The 23,198-nt window shown below is 53.4% G+C and overlaps 1 protein-coding gene across 1 annotated transcript; it reads left to right on the top strand.

Moving 5' to 3' along the window:
• Window positions 1-672: 672 nt before the first annotated feature.
• SLC25A37 (solute carrier family 25 member 37) lies at window positions 673-20,877 on the top strand. The gene is made up of 4 exons (XM_030964291.1): window positions 673-873; window positions 12,370-12,598; window positions 16,438-16,494; window positions 18,397-20,877. The coding sequence occupies exons 1-4, from the start codon at window positions 673-675 to the stop codon at window positions 18,909-18,911; spliced, it is 1,002 nt and encodes a 333-aa protein (XP_030820151.1). The 3' UTR covers window positions 18,912-20,877.
• The last annotated feature ends 2,321 nt before the right edge of the window (window positions 20,878-23,198 follow it).

Raw genomic sequence — 23,198 nt, 5'->3', positions numbered from 1 at the left:
TCTCCGTCTCCAGGTCTGACCGCACCTTGCCCTGCTCCACCGGGGGTGACTCAGGGGGACCCTGGAACGAGGGTGCCCGTCCCGGCACAAGGGCTCAGTGCCAGCTTTGAGGGGTTCTGCCGGGGGACGGGCATGGGTGACACCCCGGGAGTCCCAGCCGTGCCGCCATCCAGGCACCGTCCAGCAGCGACTAAAACCCCGCCGACAACAGGAGGGCTCCATCTCCCTTTGCTCCCCCCAGCTTTCCCCGTGGCAGCACCGCGGGGTTAGCACACCTTTCCCCCCTCAGGCAGACACAAACCGCCGCCCGTGGCTCGGTGTGACACCGCGCCGGCCGCTCCAGGTGACAGTTACACCTCCGCGGCCGCGTCCCCCTCACGGCGCCGCCACAGCGCACCCGCCCTCACGGGTACGCCCCGCCCATCCCCCACAACTACAACCAATCACAGCCCTCTGCTTCTCGCTTCTCACCTTCCATTGGTTAATATTTTTGCCAATCATTTTCCCGCCCAGTGATGTCACGAATGCGCGCCGCGCTGATTGGTGAGGCCGGGATGGGCGTGGCGAGCGCGGCTTTAAAGGCGGTTGGGCTGCGCGCGGTCCCAGTGCCCCCCTCAGCCCCCCCGGCCGGTACCGGTGTCCCAGCCCGGCCCGCGGCCCCGGTGCCGGCGGATGGAGCTGGGCTGTGCCATGGCGGGCAGCGCCGCCGCCCCGCCGGGCCCCGGGCCCCCCGCCGCCGCCGGGGCCGGGCTGGCGGACAGCGAGGAGTACGAGAGCCTGCCCAGCGGCGTCGCGCTCGGCACGCACATGGTGGCCGGGGCCGTGGCGGGGATCATGGAGCACACGATCATGTACCCTGTGGACTCGGTCAAGGTGCGCGGGGAACGCGGCGAGCGCCGGGGGGGCCGGGCGGTCCGGGATGGGCCGGGGGGACACGGGAGGGGCGGCCGGGGATGCTGCGGGCAGCGGGACAGCGGCGAGGGCAGCGGGACAGCGGTGAGGGCAGCGGAGTGTTGGGGGGACAGGGAGAGGGGAGAGAGAGGTGTGTAAGCGTTATTGGGGTGCAGGGACTCCCAGGGTACAGGGAGAGGGGAGTGTGAGAGGTGTGCGAGCGTTATTGGGGTGCAGGGACTTGTGGGGTGCAGGGAGAGGGGAGTGTGAGAGGTGTGCAAGGGGTTTTGGGGTGCCAGAAGTGCTGGGGGTGCAAAGTTTTTTTGGAGTGGTAGAGGGAAGTGTGCAAGCAGTTATTGGGGTGCAGGAACTTGTGGGGTGCAAGGGGGGGAGTGTGAGAGGTGTGTGGGGGGTTTTGGGGTGTAGGAGCTTGTGGGGTGCAGGGAGAGGGAGTGTAAGAGGTGTGCAAGGGGTTATTGGGGCGTAGGGAGAGAGTGTGAGAGGTGTGCAAGCGTTATTGGGGTGCAGGGACTTCTGGGGTGCAAGGCGGGAGGAGTGTGAGAGGTGTGCAAGGGGTTTTGGGGGTGTCAGAAGTGCTGGGGGGTGTGAGGTTTCTTTGGGGTGCAAGAGAGGAGTGCGCAAGCAGTTATTGGGGTGAAGGGAGAGGGAGTGTGAGAGGTGTGCAAGGGGTTGTTGGGGTGCAGGAACTTCTGGGGTGCAAGGGAGAGGCAGTGTGAGAGGTGTGCGAGGGATTTTGGGGTGTAAGGTTTCTTTGGGATGCAAGAGGGGAGTGTGCAAGGGGTTATTGGGGTGCAAAAACTTCTGGGGTGCAAGAGGGGGAGTACGAGAGCAGGAACTTCTGGGGTGCGGGGAGAGGGAGAGGTGTGCAAGGGGTCTCTTGGGGGTGCAAGAGGGGAGTGTGTAAATGGTTATTGGGGTGCAAGGGGGGAGTGTGAGAGGTGTGCGAGGGGCTGTTGGAGTGCAAGAAGTGCTGGGGGTGCCAGGAGGGTGTGCCAGAGGTTTTGGGGTGCAGAGGGGAAATGTGTAAGGAGTCATTGGAGTGAAAGGAGTGCTGGGGGTTCAGGGCGTTGTTGGGGTCTAAGGGACGTGTAAGAGTTTTTGGGGTGCAAGGGAGGAAAATGTGCAAGAAATTGGGGTGCAAGGGGGGGAGAGCGTGGAGGGGATGTTGGGGTGCAGGAAAGGTGGGGATGTGTAAGGGATTTTGGGGTGCAGATGAGTGAAGTGTCCATGGAATGTTGGGGTGCCCGAGGTTCCCGGGGCAGGGCAGGCGCCGGGCGGGCCCCGAGGTGTCACCCCCAAATCCCCGCTGGCTCTGGGGCCGTCCTGCGGCCCCGGGGGCTCTGCACAGCGCTGGCGCAGAGGTGACAGCCCCGGAGCTGCTCCCTGGGCTGGGAGATGCCAGCCCGGTGCCACCCTGCTGGCATCCCTGGGACCGGGATCGGGGGCTCCTGGGAGCTCTTCCCTCCCGGGGCTTTGGGATCCCAGCTCGGGATCTGGGATCAGGGGCTCAGGATCTGGGATCAGGAGCTCCCTGTGAGCTTTTCCCTCCTGGAGTGTTGGAAATCCCAGCTCAGGAAATGGGATCAGGAGTTTCCTAAGCAGCTTTTCCCTCTTGGAGCTTTGGGATCCCAGCTCAGGATCTGGGATCAGGGGCTCAGGAACTGGGATCAGGGGCTCCCTGGGAGCTTTTCCCTCCCGGAGCTTTGGGATCCCAGCTCAGGATCTGGGATCAGGGGCTCCCTGGGAGCTTTTTCCTCCCGGAGCTTTGGGATCCCAGCTCCTGCTGGGATGGGGCCACACCGGGATGGGTGCGTGCCTTTGCTGGGGTCAGGGTGTTTGAGGAGGAGCTGCCCGCTGGATTTTGGAGCTGGTGATGCTCGAGCACACTCAGGAAAGGCTTCCCAGTGTCTGCAGAGTGTGGGAATCATCCTGCAGGATAATTCCTGGCTCTGCCCTGCCGCTTTGCTGCTGTGGGGCCTTCAAAAGAAGAAGGAAAGCCGGGAAAAGCCGAAGTGCCTCGATGAATCATGAGATGTTGCAATCCCTGCTCCTTCTCGTGCAGGGCTCCCTGAAAGAGTAGAAAGGGCAGAGGAGAGGAAGCGCTTTGGCTTTTGCAGCTCCTGCCAGTGTGAGAAGCCCTCAAAGGGAATATTCCCGGCTTTCCCGCCCGGTTTTCCCTCGGGGTCTGTCCCGGCTGCACCTGGCTCACGGATCGGGGATGTCCCCGTGGCTGCGGGGCACGGACACATCAGGGGCTTGTGCCCGGTCCCGGCACAGCCCTGGGTGTTGTCCCTCCGGAATCGTGCCGTTCTTTCAGAAATGAAAGCGGCGCCGGTTTCCTGGAGGGGGAGGCGCTCTGCGGGAAAAGCTCCGGCAATCGCAATCCCCAATCCGCAATCCGGGAGCGGAGAAATCCCTGCGGCTGCTGCTGGAGCCCGGCCAGGGTCCCCTGTGTGCTGGGACACAGCGAAACCCGCCGGGATCTGCTGCTGCCCGGGCACTCACCCTGCTCCGCTGGCTGCTCTGGGCAAAGGGGACAGCTGACCCAAAAAGGGGGGTTTGATCCCTAAAGAGGGTTTGTTTTCGTGTGGTGCTGTAATCCAGTAACAGCTCAGCTCTTTCACTGTATCGTGGCAGCTCTCTCGCTGTATCCTGCAGGAAAGGAGCGAAGCTTTCCCTCCGTGGCCCTTCCTGGGGCACAGCTCCAGCCCGGGGCAGGTCGGGTTTGTCTGCAGGTGCAGAAGGAGCACCCGGGCAGCTCCTGCCGTCAGGTTCCTCCTGTCTGCCTCCCAGCGAGTCATTTCCTCCCAAAGAGAAACTGAAAATGTCGTAATTTGGGGAATTGTTTGCTGCAGACACTTGCACAAGCCCTGAGCTTGACGGGGTCACAGAATCCCGGCGTGGTTTGGATGGGAAGGGACCTGAAAATCCCCCGGGGCCACCCCAGGGCAGGGACACCTCCCGCTGTCCCGGGGCGCTCCAACCTGCCGCAGCCCCTCTGGGAATCCCACCCCTCCCTCCTCCCTCACAGGGAAGAGCTCCTCCCCAATATCCACCTTCAATCTACACTCTGTTCCTCCCCATTATTTTCCAGCGTTGAATAATAAATAATAATTTATTTATTTTTTTACCCCTTGAGCTGCAGCCTCACCTACACTTTCCCTCTGCCTCTCCCTCTCAGCTCTGGTTGTTTGGACGCCCTGGGCTGGGGTTTTGCTGGTGCTGAGGGCGTTTCTCACACTTCCCAGGCTTGCTTTTGTTTGTGGCTGCTGCAAAAACCAGCTCTGCTGGGAGCCCCGATCCATGCCCAGTGATCTGGAGGGATCAGCGTGCCAAGGACTCCTGAAGGCAGCAGAACAGGAGCTCCTGGGGGGCTCCCCTGGAGCCTCCCCCTCCTGCCCTGACCCTTCTGGGGACTTTTCTGCTGGAGCTGGTTCCCAAAGGCTGTGAAAACAAAGGATGGGATCCCCCTGGGGATGTCAGGAACAGTTTTGTTCCCTTTGGGGATGTCAGGAACAGTTTTGTTCCCTTGGGGATGTCAGGAACAGTTTTGCTCCCTTTGGGGATGTGAGGAGCAGTTTTGTTCCTTTGGGGATGTCAGGAGCAGTTTTGTTCCCTTTGGGGATGTCAGGAACAGTTTTGTTCTCCTTGGGGATGTCAGGAACAGTTTTGCTCCCTTTTGGGATGTCAGGAACAGTTTTGCTCCCTTTTGGGGATGTCAGGAACAGTTTTGCTCCCTTTGGGGATGTCAGGAACAGTTTTGTTCCCTTTGGGGATGTCAGGAACAGTTTTGCTCCCTTTGGGGATGTCAGGAACAGTTTTGTTCCCTTTGGATGTAGGAATTCTCCCTTGGGGATGTCAGGAGCAGTTTTGTTCCCTTTGGGGATGTCAGGAACAGTTTTGTTCCCTTGGGGATGTCAGGAACAGTTTTGCTCCCTTTGGGGATGTCAGGAACAGTTTTGTTCCCTTTGGGGATGTCAGGAGCAGTTTTGCTCCCTTTGGGGATGTCAGGAGCAGTTTTGTTCCCTTTGGGGATGTGAGGAGCAGTTTTGTTCCCTTTGGGGATGTCAGGAGCAGTTTTGCTCCCCTGGGCATTCATTAATTGCTGGGGGGAGAAGCTGGAGCTGTGCAGGGCTGGCACCTCCCTTCTGGCAGAGGGTGCCAGTGGTTCTAGGGATCACAAAAATCCTGTTCCATGAAAACCTGGCCTGCCTTTGGAGCTTCCCTGTGGTCACAAAGGAACTCAGCAGAACATCTGGGGGAGGCAGGGCTGTGCATGCTTTGGGCTTTGCTGGTGGGAGATTCTGCATCCCCCCGTTTGCAGCTGCCCCAGGAGGAGCAGTTCCTCATGTTCCAGCTGAGGGGGAGTTTGGGATGTTGGGAATTCCTGGATAAGCTGCTGGACTGACCCTCTGCTCCCCTCCCAAGGGTGTGCTGCTCATTTGGGGCTGTTCCAGCTGAATCCCCCCAAAACTGGGGTTCAGAGCTGCAGCTTGACTTGTGCTTTGTGCTGTTCCAATTGAAATCCCCCAAAATTGGGGTTCAGAGCTTAAGCCTGGTTTGTGCTTTGTCCTGTTCCAGCTGAACTGCCCCAAAATTGGGGTTCAGAGCTTGAGCCTGTTGTCCTATTCCAATTGAAATCCCCCAAAATTGGGGTTCAGAGCTGGGGCCTGGGTCATGCCTTGCCCTGCTCCAGTCGAGCTCCCCCAAACTTGGGGTTCAGAGCTTTAGCTTGGCTCGTCCTGTTCCAGCTGAATCCCCCCAAAATTAGGGTTCAGAGCTTGAGCCTGGCTTGTGCTTTGTCCTGCTCCAGCTGAACTGCCCCAAAACTGGGGTTCAGCTGGAAAAGCATTTTGTGTTCCCTTGGTGCCCTTCTGTCTCATGAACCTGGGAAGAGCAGGTTGTGCTCAGAGAAAATCCATAAAGAAACCCCAAACAAAAAGGCAGCGCGGAGGGTGTTTGTAGGGGGTTGGGAGGGGGGGGTGTTTGTAGGGTGGCAGACCAGGTCTGAGGGCGTTTGTAGGGTAGGGGGGCAGACGGGGTCTGAGGGTGTTTGTAGGGTGGCAGACGGGGTCTGAGGGCGTTTGTAGGGTGGCAGATGGGGTCTGAGGGCGTTTGTAGGGTGGCAGGTGAGGTCTCAGGGTGTTTGTAGGGTGGCAGACGGGGTCTGAGGGCGTTTGTAGGGTGGCAGATGGGGTCTGAGGGTGTTTGTAGGGTGTCAAACCAGCGACCCTCTGCCCGCATGTGCAAAACAGAGACCTGGAAAAACAAATCTGTCTAAAAACCAACAAGAAAACAGCACTGGAGGGTGCTGGGGCCCTTCCCAAGGTGCATCCCGCAGGACAGAGCTCTGCCCCTGGAGCAGGGCGCTGCCTCAGCCTGACCTGGCACTTGTGGTGCTGCTCTTTGTTTTTCCCTGCCCAGGCTGCAGCCAGGACGGGCAGGGCGCGCGTGGCTGGCCCTGCACTGCTGCCTTATGCAACGGGGATTAGTTGCAGTAGGTGGAGAAGAATTTCTTGGCTGCTTATCAGGGGTGAGGCTCCAGGAGCTGCTTGGTGGCTTCAGATAGGTGAGAGGAGCTGGGGGCACTGCCCAGCTCGGGGAACCATCTCCTCGAGCCCTGATAACGTTCTGCTGCCTCCCTCAGAGCTGCTCCCAGCTCCGGGCCTTGGGCTGCCAGCAGCCAGCATCGTCCTGGATGTGGATATTGCTGGGGCTGTTTGTTCCCCAAAATCCTGATTTGGTTATTGCTGGGGCTGTTTGTTCCCCAAAATCCTAATTTGGTTATTGCTTGGGCTATTTGTTCTCCAAAATCCCAATTTTGGTTATTGCTTGGGCTGTTTGTTCTCCAAAATCCCAATTTTGGTTATTGCTTGGGCTGTTTGTTCTCCAAAATCCTGATTTGGTTATTCCTTGGGCTGTTTGTTCCCCAAAATCCTGATTTGGGTTATCCCTTGGGCTGTTTGTTCTCCTAAATCCTGATTTTGGTTATTCCTTGGGCAGTTTGTTCCCCAAAATCCTGATTTTGGTTATTCCTTGGTCCTCCTAAATCCAGATTTTGGTTATTCCTCAGGCAGTTTGTTCTCCAAAATCCCGATTTGGATTATTGCTGGGGCTGTTTGTTCCCCAAAATCCTGGTTTGGTTATTGCTGGGGCTGTTTGTTCCCCAAAACCCTGATTTTGGTCATTCCTTGGGCTCTTTGTCCTCCTAAATCTGGATTTGGTTATTCCTCAGGCAGTTTGTTCTCCAGAATCCTGATTTTGATTATTCCTTGGTCCTCCTAAATCCTGATTTTGGTTATTTCTCCGGCTGTGTGTTCTCCTAAATCCTGATTTTGATTATTCCTTGGGCAGTTTGTCCTGTTAAACCCAGGTTTTGGTTATTCCTTTATGTTTTTAGCTCTATTCAGTCCTTATTTTGGTTATCCCTTGGGCTGTTTGACCTCCTAAATTTGGATTTGATTATTCCTTGGGCAACTTGTCCTGTTAAACCCAGGTGTTTGTTTATTCCTTGTGCTTTTAGCTCTATTCAGTCCTGGTTTTGGTTATTCCTTGGGCTGTTTGGCCTCCTAAATCTGGATTTGGTTATTCCTCGGGCTGTTTGTTCTCCAAAATCCTGATTTTTGTTATTCCTCTGGCTGGGTGTTCTCCTAAATCTGGATTTTGATTATTCCTTGGGCAGTTTGTCCTATTAAACCCAGGTTTTCATTATTCCTTAGGCAGTTTGCCATCCTAAATCCTGATTTTGATTATTCCTTTGGCTGTTTGTCCTCCTGAATCTGGATTTGATTATTCCCTGGGCAGTTTGTTCTCCTAAATCCTGATTTTGGTTATTCCTTGGGCAGTTTGTCCTGTTAAATCAGGTTTTGGTTATTCCTCGGATTGTTTTTCTTGATTTTGGATATTCTTTGGGTAGTTTGTCCTCCTGAATCCTGCTTTTGGCTGCTCCTTGGCTTGCTGAATCCTGGTTTGACCTGCTCCTTGAGCTGTTAGTCCTGTTGAACCTGGGTTTTGGTTATTCCTTGGGCAGCTAGTCCTGGTTTTATCTGCTCCTTGGGCTGTTTGTCCTGTTTTACCCAGGTTTTGATTATTCCTTGGGCAGCTAGTCCTGGTTTTATCTGCTCCTTGGGCTGTTTGTCCTGTTTTACCCAGGTTTTGGTTATTCCTTGGGCAGTTAGTCCTGGTTTTATCTGCTCCTTGGGCTGTTTGTCCTGCTAAATCCTGCTTTTTGTTTTTTTTTGGGGGTTGGTGGTGGTTTTTTTTGGGGGGGGGGGGGGTTTTTCTTTGCATCCTTGGGCAGTTAGTCCTGTTTTATCTGCCTTGGGGTTTTGTTTTACCAGTGGTTATCCTTGGGTGTTAGCCTGGTTTTATCTGCCCCTTGAGCTGTTGTCTCTTTTCCGCGATGCGTGGCTGATGCAAACTGCAGCCTGTGTGGGCTCCTCTGGGCTGTGGGGTGAGTTTTGAAGCCCTTCAGAGCAGCTCAGATCCACCAGAATAAAAAGAAATCCTGTTTATTAATTCTCATTTGAGAGCTGTACCCACCTCACATCCCTTTGCCACGAAAAGCTGCCCCGTTCCTGAGCAAGCTGGAGCAGCAGGGTGTCTGTAAATTGATTTTTCTGGGGTTTGTGTGGCCCTGAGAGCTACAGGAGGTTCTGTTCCTGCATGGGAACTGCTGGGGTGGATCATCAGTAATGGCTTGGTTGGCTTTACTTCCCAAAGCCAGCCTGGTCCTGCACATAAATGTCACCTGGGATAAACTGGGATGAACTGGGATTCTCTCCAGGGCATCCTGGAATCCTGAGCAGCCTCCACAGGGTGGAAGGTGCAGAGACCATGAGGGGTTGCATGGACAGCTGGATATGAAACCTGCTTTTAAATTCTGAGCTGGTTCAGTGCATTGCTGCCCTCCCTGGGGGATTTTCCTGAGTTTTTGGGTTTGTTTGGAGCTCCCAGGGATGTGGAACAGGGAGCTTTGCACAACCTGCCAGATTCCCTGGCTGGGGGTGATGCCTTCCATGAGCACCAGCTGATGCTGGAGTCTGAAATTCCAACCAAATTTTTAGGGTTTTTAAAGTGTATTTACTCCAAATACCATCATTTGGTTGGCCTGGACTCGAGTAAACCCAGCTTGGTTTTGTTATTTTGGGTGAAACTCCTGAACCCAGCTCTGGTTCTTCCTTGGGCCCACCGAGGGGCTGTGGAAGGGTTTTGGGCTTTGGGGGCTCCAAGGTTCAAACCTTAAAGGTTTTTATGGAATGGCTAATTAATGAGGGGCTTGATGAGCTGCAGGGTTCCTGCTGAGGAGGGAATCCTCGTGCAGCTCTGCAGCCTCTCTGTGGAAAAGAGGAATTCCAGAGTTTGCTGAATCCCCCTCTTGCCCAGGGCTGCTGGTCTGGGGCTGCTCCAGGGGCCTGGTTTTGGTGTCACGGGCTGGAATTGCCGAATCCTGGAATTCCTGAGCTTGGAAAAGCTTTCCAAGGCCATCCTGTGGCCCATGCCCACCTCGTCCCAGCGCAGGGCGCTGAGCTGGGCAAACTGGGAGCAGGCAGGAATTCCCTGAAAAGGAGAAAGTGCAGGGCCAGTGTCCTCGGGGGCAACAAAACCAAGCTGGGCTTGCTCAAGTCCAGGCCAACCAAATGATGGAGTTTGGAGTAAATACACTTTAAAAACCCTAAAAATTTGGCTGGAATTTCAGGCCTTCCTTGGCTGCCTCCAGGGCCGTCTCAGTTCTTAACCTTTTCCACAGGGAGGATCTGTGGGCATTTTGCTGCTCAGGATTTCCAGGGGTGGCTGTGGAGGTTTGAGGATTTTACCCAGCGCCGATTGAGGTCCTGCGACCCCTCGCATGTTGTCATTGTCACCTCCAGGCCTTTGAAGGAGCTCCAAGGAATTTTCCTGAGGGAGTGTTGTGTAATGAAGTGGTGGCAGGGAGCTTTGGAGCAGGTCTGGGTGCCAGGAGCTCAGCTGGCTCAAAATCTGTGCGAGAAAAAACCCCCAGGGACAGAAATGCAGCTGGAATTCCCTGCCAGGCCCTCGGGGGAGAAAACCCCTGGGACAAGGAACCTCCCCGAGCCTCTGAGGGACCCTGGCCCTGCATTTTCTCCTTTTCAGGGAATTCCTGCCTGTTCCCGGTTTTCCCACCTTGCCCTTCTAGGAACTGTCCCAAGCTGCTGGGCAGCTGCAGGAGGGACAAGCTGGGGCAGAGCCAGGGTGTTGAAAGCAGGAGAAAATTACAGCCTTCCCTGGATTTCTTCACCCAGCCTTTGGAGCAGCCTCATTCCTTGGGATTTCCATGGATAAAGCAGAGCAGAGGTTGCACTTCCCTCCAGGAGCGGCCTGGGTGTCCCAGCCTGGCTTGTGCCCTGTCCTGCTCCTGAACTCCCCCAAAATTGGGGTTCAGAGCTTAAACCTGGCTTGTGCCCTGTCCTATTCCAGCTGAACTCCCCCAAAATTGGGGTTCAGAGCTTGAGCCTGGCTTGTGCCCTGTCCTATTCCAGCTGAACTCTCCCAAAATTGGGGTTCAGGCTGGAGCCTGGCTTGAGCCTTATCCTGTTCCTGAACTCCCCAAAATTGGGGTTCAGGCTTGAGCCTGGCTTGTGCCCTGTCCTATTCCAGCTGAACTCCCCCAAAATTGGGGTTCAGAGCTTATTTATCCCGCTGGATGGAGTGTGGGCTCCCTCCAGCAGGATAAATAAGAAATTAGGATAAATAAGGAACATCTGGGGCTGAAGTGACCCCTCAGTGATCTCGGGATTCTGGTGGCTCTGAACCCCGGGTTTGCTGCATGGCCTGGGTGACTGGGGGGTCCCAGCTGTGGGTTTCTCTGGGTCTGGATTGAAGGCACTCGAGACTCCGGTTCATGTTGGGACTCAAATTTGTTATTTCTTATCAGTAAAGCAGCCTCACTGCTGTGAGTTCTGCAGCTTTTCATTAGAAGGCACAAAATGGCCAACAATCTCTGGTTCCAGGGTCTTTTAAAACTAAACTATCCAATTAGGAGCTGACACCTGGGTTATTTCCCCCTTTAACCCAATAACTGATCCCACAGAGCTGCAATGGGCACTTTTCTGCCCAATTACAAACTGCCACCCAAAGCCACGGAGAAGAAGAAGGAAGAAGCAGCATGAATGTCACAGACATATTTTATGAAAAATCTTTTTGCTGAGATCTTTTCTCTTGAGAAGCTGACAGGCCTTAGAAATGAAATGTAAACCATAATTATCTGCTGCTGTGGGATGCAACAGGTGAATCTTTGATTGGCCTCATGTGGTTGTTTTTAATTAATGGCCAATCACAGTCAGCTGGCTCAGACTCTGGTCAGTTACAAGATTTTATTTCCTTTTCTTTTCTTTTCCTTTTCTTTCCCTTTTCTTTTCTTTTCCTTTTTCTTTTCTTTTTCTTTTCTTTCTCTCTTCTCTTCTCTTCTCTTCTCTTCTCTTCTCTTCTCTTCTCTTCTCTTCTCTTCTCTTCTCTTCTCTTCTCTTCTCTTCTCTTCTCTTCTCTTCTCTTCTCTTCTCTTCTCTTCTCTTCTCTTCTCTTCTCTTCTCTTCTCTTCTCTTCTCTTCTCTTCTCTTCTCTTCTCTTCTCTTCTCTTCTCTTCTCTTCTCTTCTCTTCTCTTCTCTTCTCTTCCCTTCCCTTCCCTTCCCTTCCCTTCCCTTCCCTTCCCTTCCCTTCCCTTCCCTTCCCTTCCCTTCCTTCCCTTCCCTTCCCTTCCCTTCCTTCCCTTCCCTTCCCCTTCCCCTTCCCCTTCCCCTTTCCCTTTCCCTTTCCCTTTCCCTTTCCCTCTTTCTGATTAAATCTTTTCTTCTATTCTTTTACTATAGTTCCAATATATCATTTTCTTTTCATATACATCATAAAATAATAAATCAGCCTTCTGAAACATGGAGTCAAGCTTCTCATCTCTCACCTCGTCCTGAGACCCCTGTGAACACCAAGAACAAACCCAGGATGACACCCCGTGCTCCCCATCTTGCTTCCACCCACAACACACTAAAAACCCCAAACGCTCAGTTTCTCCCCCAGTGACACACCTACACCGCTCTCTGTAATCCATTTCACACTTCTGTGGATTCCAGCCTGTCTTGAAGTCCAGGAAACTTTCTCCATGGATGAGGGGCAAGGTCAGAGCTCCCCTGGGGGTCAGGGCACCTGGCTCCTGCTTGGAAGCGCCAACACCTGGAGGTTTGGAATGGAAATGAAACCTCAAAGAGATCTGGGGTGGGGAGAAGGGATCAGAAGGGTTTGGTGATGGTCTCTGCTGGAAAAATGGTAAATAGTGACAAAAATAGTGGGTTTAAAAGATGGCTCCTGCTTGGCAATGCCAATATCTGAAGGGATCAGAGGATTTGGTGGCTGGAAAACCGGTGAATGGTGAGAAAAAGTGTTTTAAGAGAACTGTTCCGTGTGTTTGCAGAGGTAACCAGGGCTGTCCCTGCTGTGCTTCGTTGCAGACCCGCATGCAGAGCCTGCAGCCAGACCCCAAGGCGCAGTACCGGGGCGTGTACGAGGCTCTCAAGAGGATGGTGCAGACCGAGGGCTTCTGGCGGCCCCTGCGCGGCATCGACGTCACCGTGCTGGGGGCTGGCCCGGCCCACGCCTTGTACTTCGCCTGCTACGAGAAAATGAAAAAGTCCCTCAGTGACGTTTTCCAGCCAGGAGGAAACAGCCACTTGGCCAATGGTATTATTGGGGTTTGCCCTAAAAAAACCCCATTTGTGGTTATCAATATTCCTTGCTTATCAACCTATTCCTTGCTTGCTTCTCACTCAGCCTAGTGCCCCTCCCAATCTAAATTCTTATTTCTTCTCAAATTTTCCGGCACAAATCATCAGTTCTTATTTAATCTCAAATTTTCCAGCACAAATTATCAAAATGCCATTGACTGCTTGGGGTTTTTTGGGGTTTGCCCTAAAAAAAAAACCCCAAACCATTTGTGGTTATCAACCTATTCCTTGCTTGCTTCTCACTCAGCCTAGTGCTCCTCCAAATCTAAATTCTTATTTAATCTCAAATTTTCCAGCACAAATCATCAATTTAGTGGAGGAAACAGCCACTTGGCCAATAGTATTTTTGGGGTTTGTCCTAAAAAAAACCCATTTGTGGTTATCAACCTATTCCTTGCTTCTCACTCAGCCTAGTGCCCCTCCAAATCTAAATTTGTATTTATTCTCAAATTTTCCGGCTCAAATCATCAGTTCTTATTTAATCTCAAATTTTCCAGCACAAATCATCAATTTTTATTTAATCTCAAATTTTCCAGCACAAATCATCAGTTCTTATTCAATCTCAAATTTTTCCAGCACAAATGACCGATTTAGTGGAGGAAACAGCCACTTGGCCAATGGTATTTTTGGGGTTTGCCCTAAAAAAAACCCCATTTGTGGTTATCAATATTCCTTGCTTATCAACCTATTCCTTGCTTGCTTCTCACTCAGCCTAGTGCCCCTCCCAGTCTAAATTCTTATTTCTTCTCAAATTTTCTGGCACAAATCATCAGTTCTTATTTAATCTCAAATTTTCCAGCACAAATTATCAAAATGCCATTGACTGCTTGGGGTTTTTTGGGGTTTGCCCTAAAAAAAAAACCCCAAACCATTTGTGGTTATCAACCTATTCCTTGCTTGCTTCTCACTCAGCCTAGTGCCCCTCCCAGTCTAAATTCCTATTTATTCTCAAATTTCCCAGCACAAATAATCAGTTCTTATTTAATCTCAAATTTTTCCAGCACAAATGACCGATTTAGTGGAGGAAACAGCCACTTGGCCAATGGTATTTTTGGGGTTTGCCCTGAAAAAAACCATTTGTGGTTATCAGCCTATTCCTTGCTTGCTTTTCACTCAGGCTAGTGCCTCTCCAAATCTAAATTCTTATTTATTCTCAAATTTTTTCAGCATAAATCATCAATTTTTATTTAATTTCAAATTTTCCAGCACAAATCATCAAAATGCCATTGGCCACTTGGCCGATGGTATCTTTAGAGTTTGCCCTAAAAAAGAAACCAAACCATTTGTGGTTATCAACCTATTCCTTCCTTGCTTCTCACTCAGCCTAGTGCCCCTCCCAATCTGAATTCTTATTTAATCTCAAATTTTCCAGCACAAATCATCAATTTAGTGGAGGAAACAGCCACTTGGCCAATGGTATTTTTGGGGTTTGTCCTAAAAAAAATCCCCCATTTGTGATTATCAGTTTTCCTTGCTTGCTTTTCACTCAGCCTAGTGCCCCTCCCAGTCTAAATTCTTATTTATTCTCAAAAATTTTCAGCACAAATTATCAAAATACCATTGGCCGCTTGGGGTTTTTTGGGGTTTACCCTTAAAAAAAACCCCATTTGTGTTTATCAACCTATTCCTTCCTTGCTTTTCACTCAGCCTAGTGCCCCTCCCAATCTAAATTCTTATTTAATCTCAAATTTTTCCAGCACGAATCATGGATTTAGTGGAGGACACAGCTTGGCCAGTGGAATTTTTGGGGTTTGCCCTAAAAAATCATGTTTGTGGTTATCAATATTCCTTGCTTGCTTTTCACTCAGACTAGTGCTCCTTCCAATCTAAATTCTTATTTAATCTCAAATTTTTCCAGCACAAATCATCAATTCTTAGTTAATTTCAAATTTTTCCCGCACAAATAATCAATTTAGTGGGCAAAAGGTGTTCAGGTGCATCTGTGCTGTTCCTAAATTGCCGTGGAATCCTTAAAGTTGGGAAAGATCTTCAGGATCAAGTCCCACCTTTGAAGGTATCACCCAAGGGTGTGATCTTGTGTTGAAGGCATCACCTCAGCCTCTGGAGGTTTGAGTTCAGGTGTCCCTGGGAGCCCTGAGCGCCCTCCATCCTCTGTGTGCTTTGATTTTTAGCAGGAACATTTCACTTTTGGAGCCAGCAGCAAGCCTGGAGTTGAGGAGTCAGGGCTGTAGCAGAGGGTTTGTGCTGGAGATTCCCGTGGTTTTGCTGGTTTGTGCTGCTGGGAATCTGCCATGGGACGCTGAACTCAGGGAAGGGAATGCAATCCCTTCTCCTCAAACACGTTCCTGCGTTTGCCTTTCAAGTAGCTACAGGCCTGAGGTGCCAGCAGGAGAGTCAGAGCTGTGGCTTCACGAAATGACCCCAAGTGATTTGGGCAAGAGGGAGTTGGAGGTGGGAGCCAACATCAAAGGGAAGGAGTGGCTGCTCCGGTCCCAGAGCGGAGCGGGGATGGGTCAGGGCTGGCTGGCTTTGGCACGGCCCGGGCGCTGGAACCAGGCTGAGTAAAGGGATGAGAATCCCCAATTAGGGCCGTGCTGAGGGCAGGGTAAGCATTGCTCACGGCTGGCTCAGGCGCCGCGGGTGTCTGGGGTGGATGGATCCTGGCAGTTGGTGGGAGCTGCAGAGGTGGGGCTGGGAGCGGAGCCAGGGCTCTCTCAGGAGGGGGTTCCTGCCCTGGGAACCTGGGCTGTGGCCTGGGGGTGGGACCGGGGCGCTCCCTCAGCCTGGATGGGATCCACCAGGGATGGAGCTTCCCAATGGATGGGAGCCCTCACCATGGATGGGACCTCCATGGATGCCTTCCCATGGATGGGATCCACCAGGGATGGAGCTTCCCAATGGACAGCAGCCCCATGGACGGCAGCCCCCACCATGGATGGGATCTCCATTAATGGGATCCACCGTGGATGGGACCTCTGTGGATGGGAGCCCCCTGGATGGGATTCCCATGGATGCCTTCCCATGGATGGGGTCCCCATGGATGAAGCCCCCTGGATGGATTCTCCCATGGATGATCCCCCATGGATGGATTCCCCATGGATAGGAGCCCCACATGGATGGAGCCCCCCACCATGGATGGAGGCCCCCCCGGATGGGATCTCCATGGATGGATTCCCATGGAAGGGGTCCCCATGGATGAAGCCCCCCCGGATGGATTCCCCATGGATGGGATCCTCCATGGACATGATTCCAGTGGATGGATTCCCACAGATGAGATCCCCTTGGATGGATCCCCATAGATGGATCCCCTGGGTGGATTCCCATGGATAGATTCTCATGGGTGGGATTCCCGTGGATGGGATCCCCCTGGATGGATTCCCTGTGGATGGGATACCCCTGGATGGATTCCCATGGATGGATTCCCCTGGGTGGAATCCCCTAGATGGATTCCCATGGATGGATTCCCTGGGTGATTCCCTGGATGGATTCCCATGGGTGGGATCCCCCTGGATGGATCCCCTGGGTGGGTTTGCCATGGATGGATTGCCATGGATGGGATCCCCCTGGGTGGATTCCCATGGATGGGATCCCCCTGGATGGATTTGCCCTGGATGGGTTTCCCATAGATGGATCCCCTGGATGGATTCCCATGGGTGGATTCCCCTGGATGGATTCCCTGGATGGATTCCCTGGGTGGATTCCCATGGATGGATTCCCCTGGATGGATCCCCTGGGTGGATTTGCCATGGATGGATCCCCCTGGGTGGATCCCCTGGGTGGCAGCGATCCCTTTTGAGCCGGGATTTGTTTTCTCAGCGCTGCTCTTCCTTGCAGGCATCGCCGGGAGTGTGGCCACGCTGCTCCACGACGCCGTGATGAACCCTGCTGAGGGTAAGCCTGGTGTGCTGGGCACGCCGCTCCCTCGGGACAGCCAGGCCCGCAGTGCCCTGCCCGGGGAGCCCAGGCACAAATCCCTCCTGGCTCCTGTCCCTGTGCCCCTCGGCAAGAGCAGGAGGGAATCCAGGGCTGCCCCAGCTGGGAGAAATCCAAAGGCTGGCACCTCATTCCTCTGTCCTGGGGGGAGAGGGAGAGCAGCCAGGAGGGATTTATTATCCCCGGATCTGAGGTGCATGGGGACTTCCAGGGGAGGTGTCCCCTGTACTGGTGCCACCTTTGCTGTCACCACTCTGCTGCTCCCTGGGGCAGGGGCTCTGGTGTTGCTGAAGCTTTGGGCCAGCCAGGCTGAGCTCAGGGTGCTGGGTGAGCACAGAGGGACCGTGATGTGATGGCGGTCACAAGGGTTCTTGGGATGAAGGAAGAGATGTAGATCTGACTCCATGATCAGAAGGCTTGATTTATTATTTTATGATATATACATCTATTATAACTACACTACACAAAAGAAAGGAAAGGTTTCCACAAGCTGCTACCTAACTTAAGAACAGAAAAGTGAAGAATGACGACAAACCCCGCTCTCTCAGCACAGTCCGAGAGAGCTCTCAGTTCTGGATTGGCCATTATTTCTAAACATCCAATCTGGGCCAATCCAGACAGACCTGGTGCATTCCACAGCAGCAGATAACCTGTTGTTTATGTCTGGTTGCTGAACTTCTCAGCTTCAGCAGGAAAAATCCTGAGAGAGGATTTTTCATAAAGGAAATGTCTGTGACACTGTGAGATTCCTGGGGAGGTGGAGCGGCAGGAGAAGGCCTCAGGAAAAGGAGTATTGACGGGGAAATGCAGCTCAAGTGACAATGCTGCCACCTGCCAGTGTCACTGGGTGTGCTCCTGAGTGAGCCCAGGGCTGGGAATCTCTGAAGGATAATCCCTCCAGTGTATCAAATCCTGTTAATCACACCCTGATTAAATCAGGTAAATTAACTGGCCTCGTTAGCCAGTGGAAGTCCCTGCAGCCAATGGGGCTGGGGGGGTGTGTGACACCCTGGGCATGCTCAGGTGGGACTTCACCTTCTGCCCTCGTCCCTGCTGGGTGTTTGTGCATCCTGAGCAGCCTGGCTGAGGGTCACTAATTAACCCTGAGGGGTTCATTAGAGCCGGTGGGTCATTAATTAACCCTGAGGAGTTCATTAGAACTAAAGGGCCATTAATTAACTGTGAGGAGAGGGGTTCATTAGAGCTAGTAGGTCATTAATTAACCCTGAGGAGTTCATTAGAACTAAAGGGTCATTAATTAGACCTGAGGATAGGGGTTCATTAGAACTAAAGGGCCATTAATTAAACCTGAGGAGAGGGGTTCATTAGGAAGTGAGCTCTGAGCTGTCCCCTCACTGTGCTGAGCTCTGGGGGCCCTGGGCAGCTCAGGGGCATCAGTTTTGGTGGGGAAGGGTCACTCTGGGGGCTGTGCCAGGCAGGCCTGACCCCACAGCTGAGCCGTGTCCCTGTCCCCACGTCTGTCCCCAGTTCTGGGGGCACTGGGCAGCTCAGGGGGTTTGGTTTGGGTGGGGAAGGGTCACTCTGGGGGCTGTGCCAGGCAGGCCTGACCCCAGCTGAGCCATGTCCCTGTCCCCACGTCTGTCCCTAGTTCTGGGGGCCCTGGGCAGCTCAGGGGGATCAGTTTGGGCAGGGAAGGGCAGCTCGGGGCTGTCAGTTTGGGTGGGGCAGGGTCACTCTGGGGCTGTGCCTGGGGTCACTCTGGGGCTGTGCCTGGGGTCACTCTGGGACTGTGCCTGGGGTCACTCTGGGGCTGTGCCTGGGGTCACTCTGGGGCTGTGCCAGGCAGGCCAGCCCCCCAGCTGAGCCATGTCCCTGTCCCCACGTGTCCCCCCCGAGCAGTGGTGAAGCAGCGCCTGCAGATGTTCAACTCCCCGTACACGTCGGTGCTGGGCTGCGTGCGGACGGTGCACAGGACCGAGGGCTTGGGAGCTTTCTACCGCAGCTACACCACGCAGCTGACCATGAACGTGCCCTTCCAGGCCATCCACTTCATCACCTACGAGCTGATGCAGGAGCACCTGAACCCCCACCGCCAGTACCAGCCCCAGTCGCACATCGTGGCCGGCGCCGTGGCCGGGGCTGTGGCCGCCGCCGCCACCACGCCGCTGGACGTGTGCAAGACGCTGCTCAACACGCAGGAGAACACGGCCCTGAGCTCCCTCAAGATCAGGGGGCACCTGTCGGGCATGGCCAACGCCTTCAGCACCGTGTACCAGCTGGGAGGGCTCCCCGGCTTCTTCAAAGGCGTCCAGGCCCGGGTCATTTACCAGATGCCCTCCACGGCCATCGCCTGGTCCGTGTACGAGTTCTTCAAGTACGTCCTCACCAAGCGCGCGCTGGAGAAAAGATCATAACAAACTCCTGGGCCAAGGGAGTGGGAGCCTCCCTGGGGCTCCTCCCGGGCGGCCCCGCTGGAATTCTGCTGGATTCACATCCCCACATCCCTTGGTGCTCGGTCACTGCGTGCCCCGGGGGTTCTGGGGATTCCTGGTCACTGAGTGTGTCCCTGTCACTGAGTGCCCCAGGGATTCCTGGTCACTGAGTGTCCCCAGGGATTCCCATGGTGTTTCCCAGGGATTCCTGTGGTGCTCTTCAGGGATTCCCGGTCACTCAGTGTCCCCCTGTCACCAGGTGTCTCCAGGGATTCCCAGTCACTCTGTGTCCTCCAGGATTCCCAATCACTGAGTGTCCCCAGGGATTGCTGGTCACTGGGTGTCCCTGGGGATTCCCATGATGTTTCCCAGGGATTGCCATGGTGCTCCCCTGAGATTCCCGGTCACTGAGTGTCCCCAGAGAATGCCATCGTGCTCCCCAGGGATTCCTGCTCACTCAGTGTCCCCAGGGATTCCTGTGGTGCTCCTCAAGGATTCCTGGTCACTCAGTGTCCCCCCTGTCACCGAGTGTCCCAGGGTTTCCTGGTCACTGAGTGTCCCTGGGGATTCCCATGGTGTTTCTCAGGGATTCCCATGGTGCTCCCCTGGGATTCCTGGTCACTCAGTGTCCCCTGTCACCCAATGTCCCCAGGGATTCCTGATCGCTGTGTGTCCCTGGGGATTCCCTGTCACCGAGTGTCCCCAGGGATTCCTGTGGTGCTCCTCAAGGATTCCTGGTCACTCAGTGTCCCCTGTCACCAAGTGCTCCTCAGGGATTCCTGGTCACTGAGTGTCCTCCAGGATTCCCAGTCACTGGTGTCCCTGGGACTCCTGGTCACTGAGTGTCCCCCTATCACCAGGTGTCCCCAGGGATTTCGAGTCACTGGGTGTCCCTGGGGATTCCCCATGGTGCTCCCCAGGGAATCCCGGTCACTCAGTGTCCCCTGTCACCCAGTGTCCCTGTGGATTCCCGGTCACTCAGTGTCCCCTGTGATTCCTGGTCACTGAGTGCCCCTTTCCCTTAAACAACAACAACAACAACAAAAAAGAGTTTATACAGACTTTGATATTAATATATATCTATTTAATAACTTTATTTTGAAGCAGTGAAATCTCAAGCTTCTCTTTTTCTGGAAATAAGATGGAAGATGGAGTTTACTCCTTGCTGAAGGTTTAGGTTACCCAACCTAAGCTGATTTTTTTTTTTAATTTTATTTTTTTATTTTTACAGCAGAGAAACAAAAATGTCCCGGCACAGAAGTTAATTTTATATAAATATAAAATAGCTGGATAATGTTTATCCTTTATTTTTCTATGTAGGCAGTCAGGTGGTTTTAAAATGCTTCTACAGCTGGGTGCAAAGCTGCTTTGAAAGGGCTCAGTTCTTCCCTCCTGTGAGGAAGACCCAAAATCACTGATTTTCTGGCCAGATTGGCTTTAATTACCCAGGTGTGGCCTGGCTTCTCCTGTGCGTGTCACGGTCCTTGGAAGCCCCTTGAGGGGACAAGGAATGGGGACATCACTTTGGCAGCACCTGGGCCATCCCAAAATCCCCTGGTGGGGAGAGGGGGAAATCTCAATTCCGTTTTCTACAACTCTTGAAGACGTCGATTTTTAGCCGATGTTGTTATTTTGCAATGTAAGCTTGCTGAAGGTACATTTGCATGGGAGGGACGGCTGACCAGCCCGCGTCCTCGCTGAGCTGATCCCACGTTTTCCTCCCTGAGCCCTGATCCCGTTCCAGGAGCTCTCCTGGGATCCCCGGGGGTGCCCGGAGCTGCTCTGCCCCCAGACCCTGGAGCTGCTGTTTACAGAGCCCCTGGCAGCTCCGAACCAGCCCCAGATCCTTGGGAAACCCCAGAGGCACCTCCAGCCCTCCCTGCTGCTCAGCCCTGTGCAGGAGGGGCAAAAACCCCACCTGGAAGGGGAAAAATCCCACCTGGAGGGGAAAAATCCCACCTGGAGGGGCAAAAACCCCACATGGAGGGGCAAAAATCCCACCTGGAGGGGAAAAATCCCACCTGGAGGGGGAAAATCCCACCTGGAGGGGCAAAAACCCCACATGGAGGGGGAAAATCCCATCTGGAGGGGAAAAATCCCATCTGGAGGGGAAAAATCCCACCTGGAGGGGAAAACCCCACATGGAGGGGGAAAATCCCATCTGGAGGGGAAAAATCCCATCTGGAGGGACAAAAATCCCACCTGGAGGGGGAAAATCCCATCTGGAGGGACAAAATCCCACCTGGAGGGACAAAAACCCCACATGGAGGGGGAAAATCCCACCTGGAGGGGAAAATCCCATCTGGAGGGGAAACCCCAACCTGGAGAAGCTCCTCATTCCCTGGGTTTGGTTTTCCTGCCTGGAATGCTGAGTGGGAAGGGTGGAAGGGTCCCTGCTCCAGCTGGGCACGGCTTTCCAAACCAAATTCCTTCCTTTGGCTGCTCCTCTGGGAGATCAGGAGGATTTCTGGGAGCCTGGATGCGTAAATTTGAGTAACAGGGTCCATGTCCCATTTGGGAATGGCTCTTCCAAAGCAAATTCCATTTTTTACCCTCTTACTTGGATGTCAGGAGGGATTTTTGGGGTCCTGGATGTGCAAATTCCAGTTCCAGGGTCCATTTCACATTTGAATCCAGGGATCAATTCCATCCTTCCCAAACCAAATTCCCTTGTTTAGCCGCTTCCTTGGAATATCAGCAGCCAAGGAGGGATTTTTGAGATCCTGGATGTGCAAATTCAAATTCCAGGGTCCCTTTGAATCCAGGGATAAAATCCAGCCTTTAGCCACTCCCTTGGAGCATCAGCAGCCAAGGAGGGATTTTTGGGAGCCTGGATGCGCAAATTCCAGTAACAGGGTCCGTGTTCCATTTGGGAATGGCTCTTCCAAAGCAAATTCCATCCTTTAACCTCTTCCTTGGATGATCAGGAGGGATTTTTGGGAGCCTGGATGTGCAAATTCAAATTCCAGGCTCCATTTCCCATTTGGGAATTGTTCGTCCCAAAGCAAATTCCATGCTCCAGCTGCTCCTTTGGGAGATCAGGAGGGATTTTGGGCAAATTCCAGTTCCAGGCTCCATTTCCCATTTGAATCCAGGCACCAATTCCATCCTTCCCAAACCAAATTCCAACCTTTAGATGGAATTCTAAATTCCATCTTCCCCTCCCTTGGGGCATCAGCAGCCAAGGAGGGATTTTTGGGATCCTGGATGTGCAAATTCCCATTGCAGGGATCGATTCCCTCCTTCCCAACCCAAATTCCATCCTCCAGCTGCTCCCTTTGGGAGATCAGGAGGGATTTTTGGGATCCTGGATGTGCAAATTCCAGTAACAGGGTCCATGTCCCATTTGGGAATGACTCTTCCAAAGCAAATTCAATGTTTTAACTTCTTCCTTGGATGATCAGGAGGGATTTTTGGGATCCTGGATGTGCAAATTCGCATTCCAGGGATCGATTCCCTCCCTCCCACCCAAACCATCCCGGAATTTGCCTGGAGCCGTTCCAGGCTCCTCCCATTTGAATAACCAACCTTCCCAACCCAAATTCCATCCTCCAGCTGCTCCTTTGGGAGATCAGAAGGGATTTTTGGGATCCTGGATGCAAATTCGTTCCCACCCCATCAGTCCCGGATTTGCAAACAAGGGGTGGACTCTCAACAATTCTCCTGGATATCAGGAGATTTTGGGTCCTGGAAATTCCAGGACCGATTCCCTCCTTCCCAACCCAAATTCCATCCTCCAGCTGCTCCTCCGGGAGATCAGAAGGGATTTTGGGATCCTGGATTCCAGTTCCAGGCTCCATTTCCCATTTGAATCCAGGCACCAATTCCCTCCTTCCCAACCCAAATTCCATCCTCCAGCTGCTCCTTTGGGAGATCAGAAGGGATTTTTGGGAGCCTGGATGTGCAAATTCCCGTCCCAGGGATCAATTCCCTCCCTCCCAACCCAAATTCCACCCTCCAGCTGCTCCCTTGGAACCTGAGCAGCCAAGGAGGGATTTTTGGGGAGCAGTTCCAGGGTCCCCATTCCCCTCCCGGGGCTCTCTGGGGCTCTCCCATCGCCCAGGTCTGGTTTTTAGGGTGACCCTGAGCAGATCTCGTCCCTTTTCCCGCAGTTTTGGGAGCAGGACAATGCAGGATCCCCCTCGGGGGTGCCACGTGTGCCTTGTGGGAGCGCTCGCGGTGCGCAGTGAGCTTTGTGTCTGAACCCCAAGAATCCCTGCACCAAAGGCTCCCTGTGCCTTCAGGTGGGGAAATGCCGCTGGATCCCCC

This window comes from Camarhynchus parvulus, chromosome 22, assembly GCF_901933205.1.
Source record: "Camarhynchus parvulus chromosome 22, STF_HiC, whole genome shotgun sequence".
In the NCBI taxonomy this organism is placed as follows: Eukaryota; Metazoa; Chordata; class Aves; order Passeriformes; family Thraupidae; genus Camarhynchus; species Camarhynchus parvulus.
The sequence above is the reverse complement of the archived record's forward strand: the minus strand, read 5'-3'. Positions and strand labels throughout refer to the sequence as shown.

Coding starts and splice junctions, on each gene's coding strand:
- SLC25A37 (XM_030964291.1), top strand. CDS start 673: ATGGAGCTGGGCTGTGCCATGGCGGGCAGCGCCGCCGCCCCGCCGGGC. Junction 874..12,369: donor ACCCTGTGGACTCGGTCAAG/GTGCGCGGGGAA, acceptor GCTTCGTTGCAG/ACCCGCATGCAGAGCCTGCA. Junction 12,599..16,437: donor AAACAGCCACTTGGCCAATG/GTATTATTGGGG, acceptor TCTTCCTTGCAG/GCATCGCCGGGAGTGTGGCC.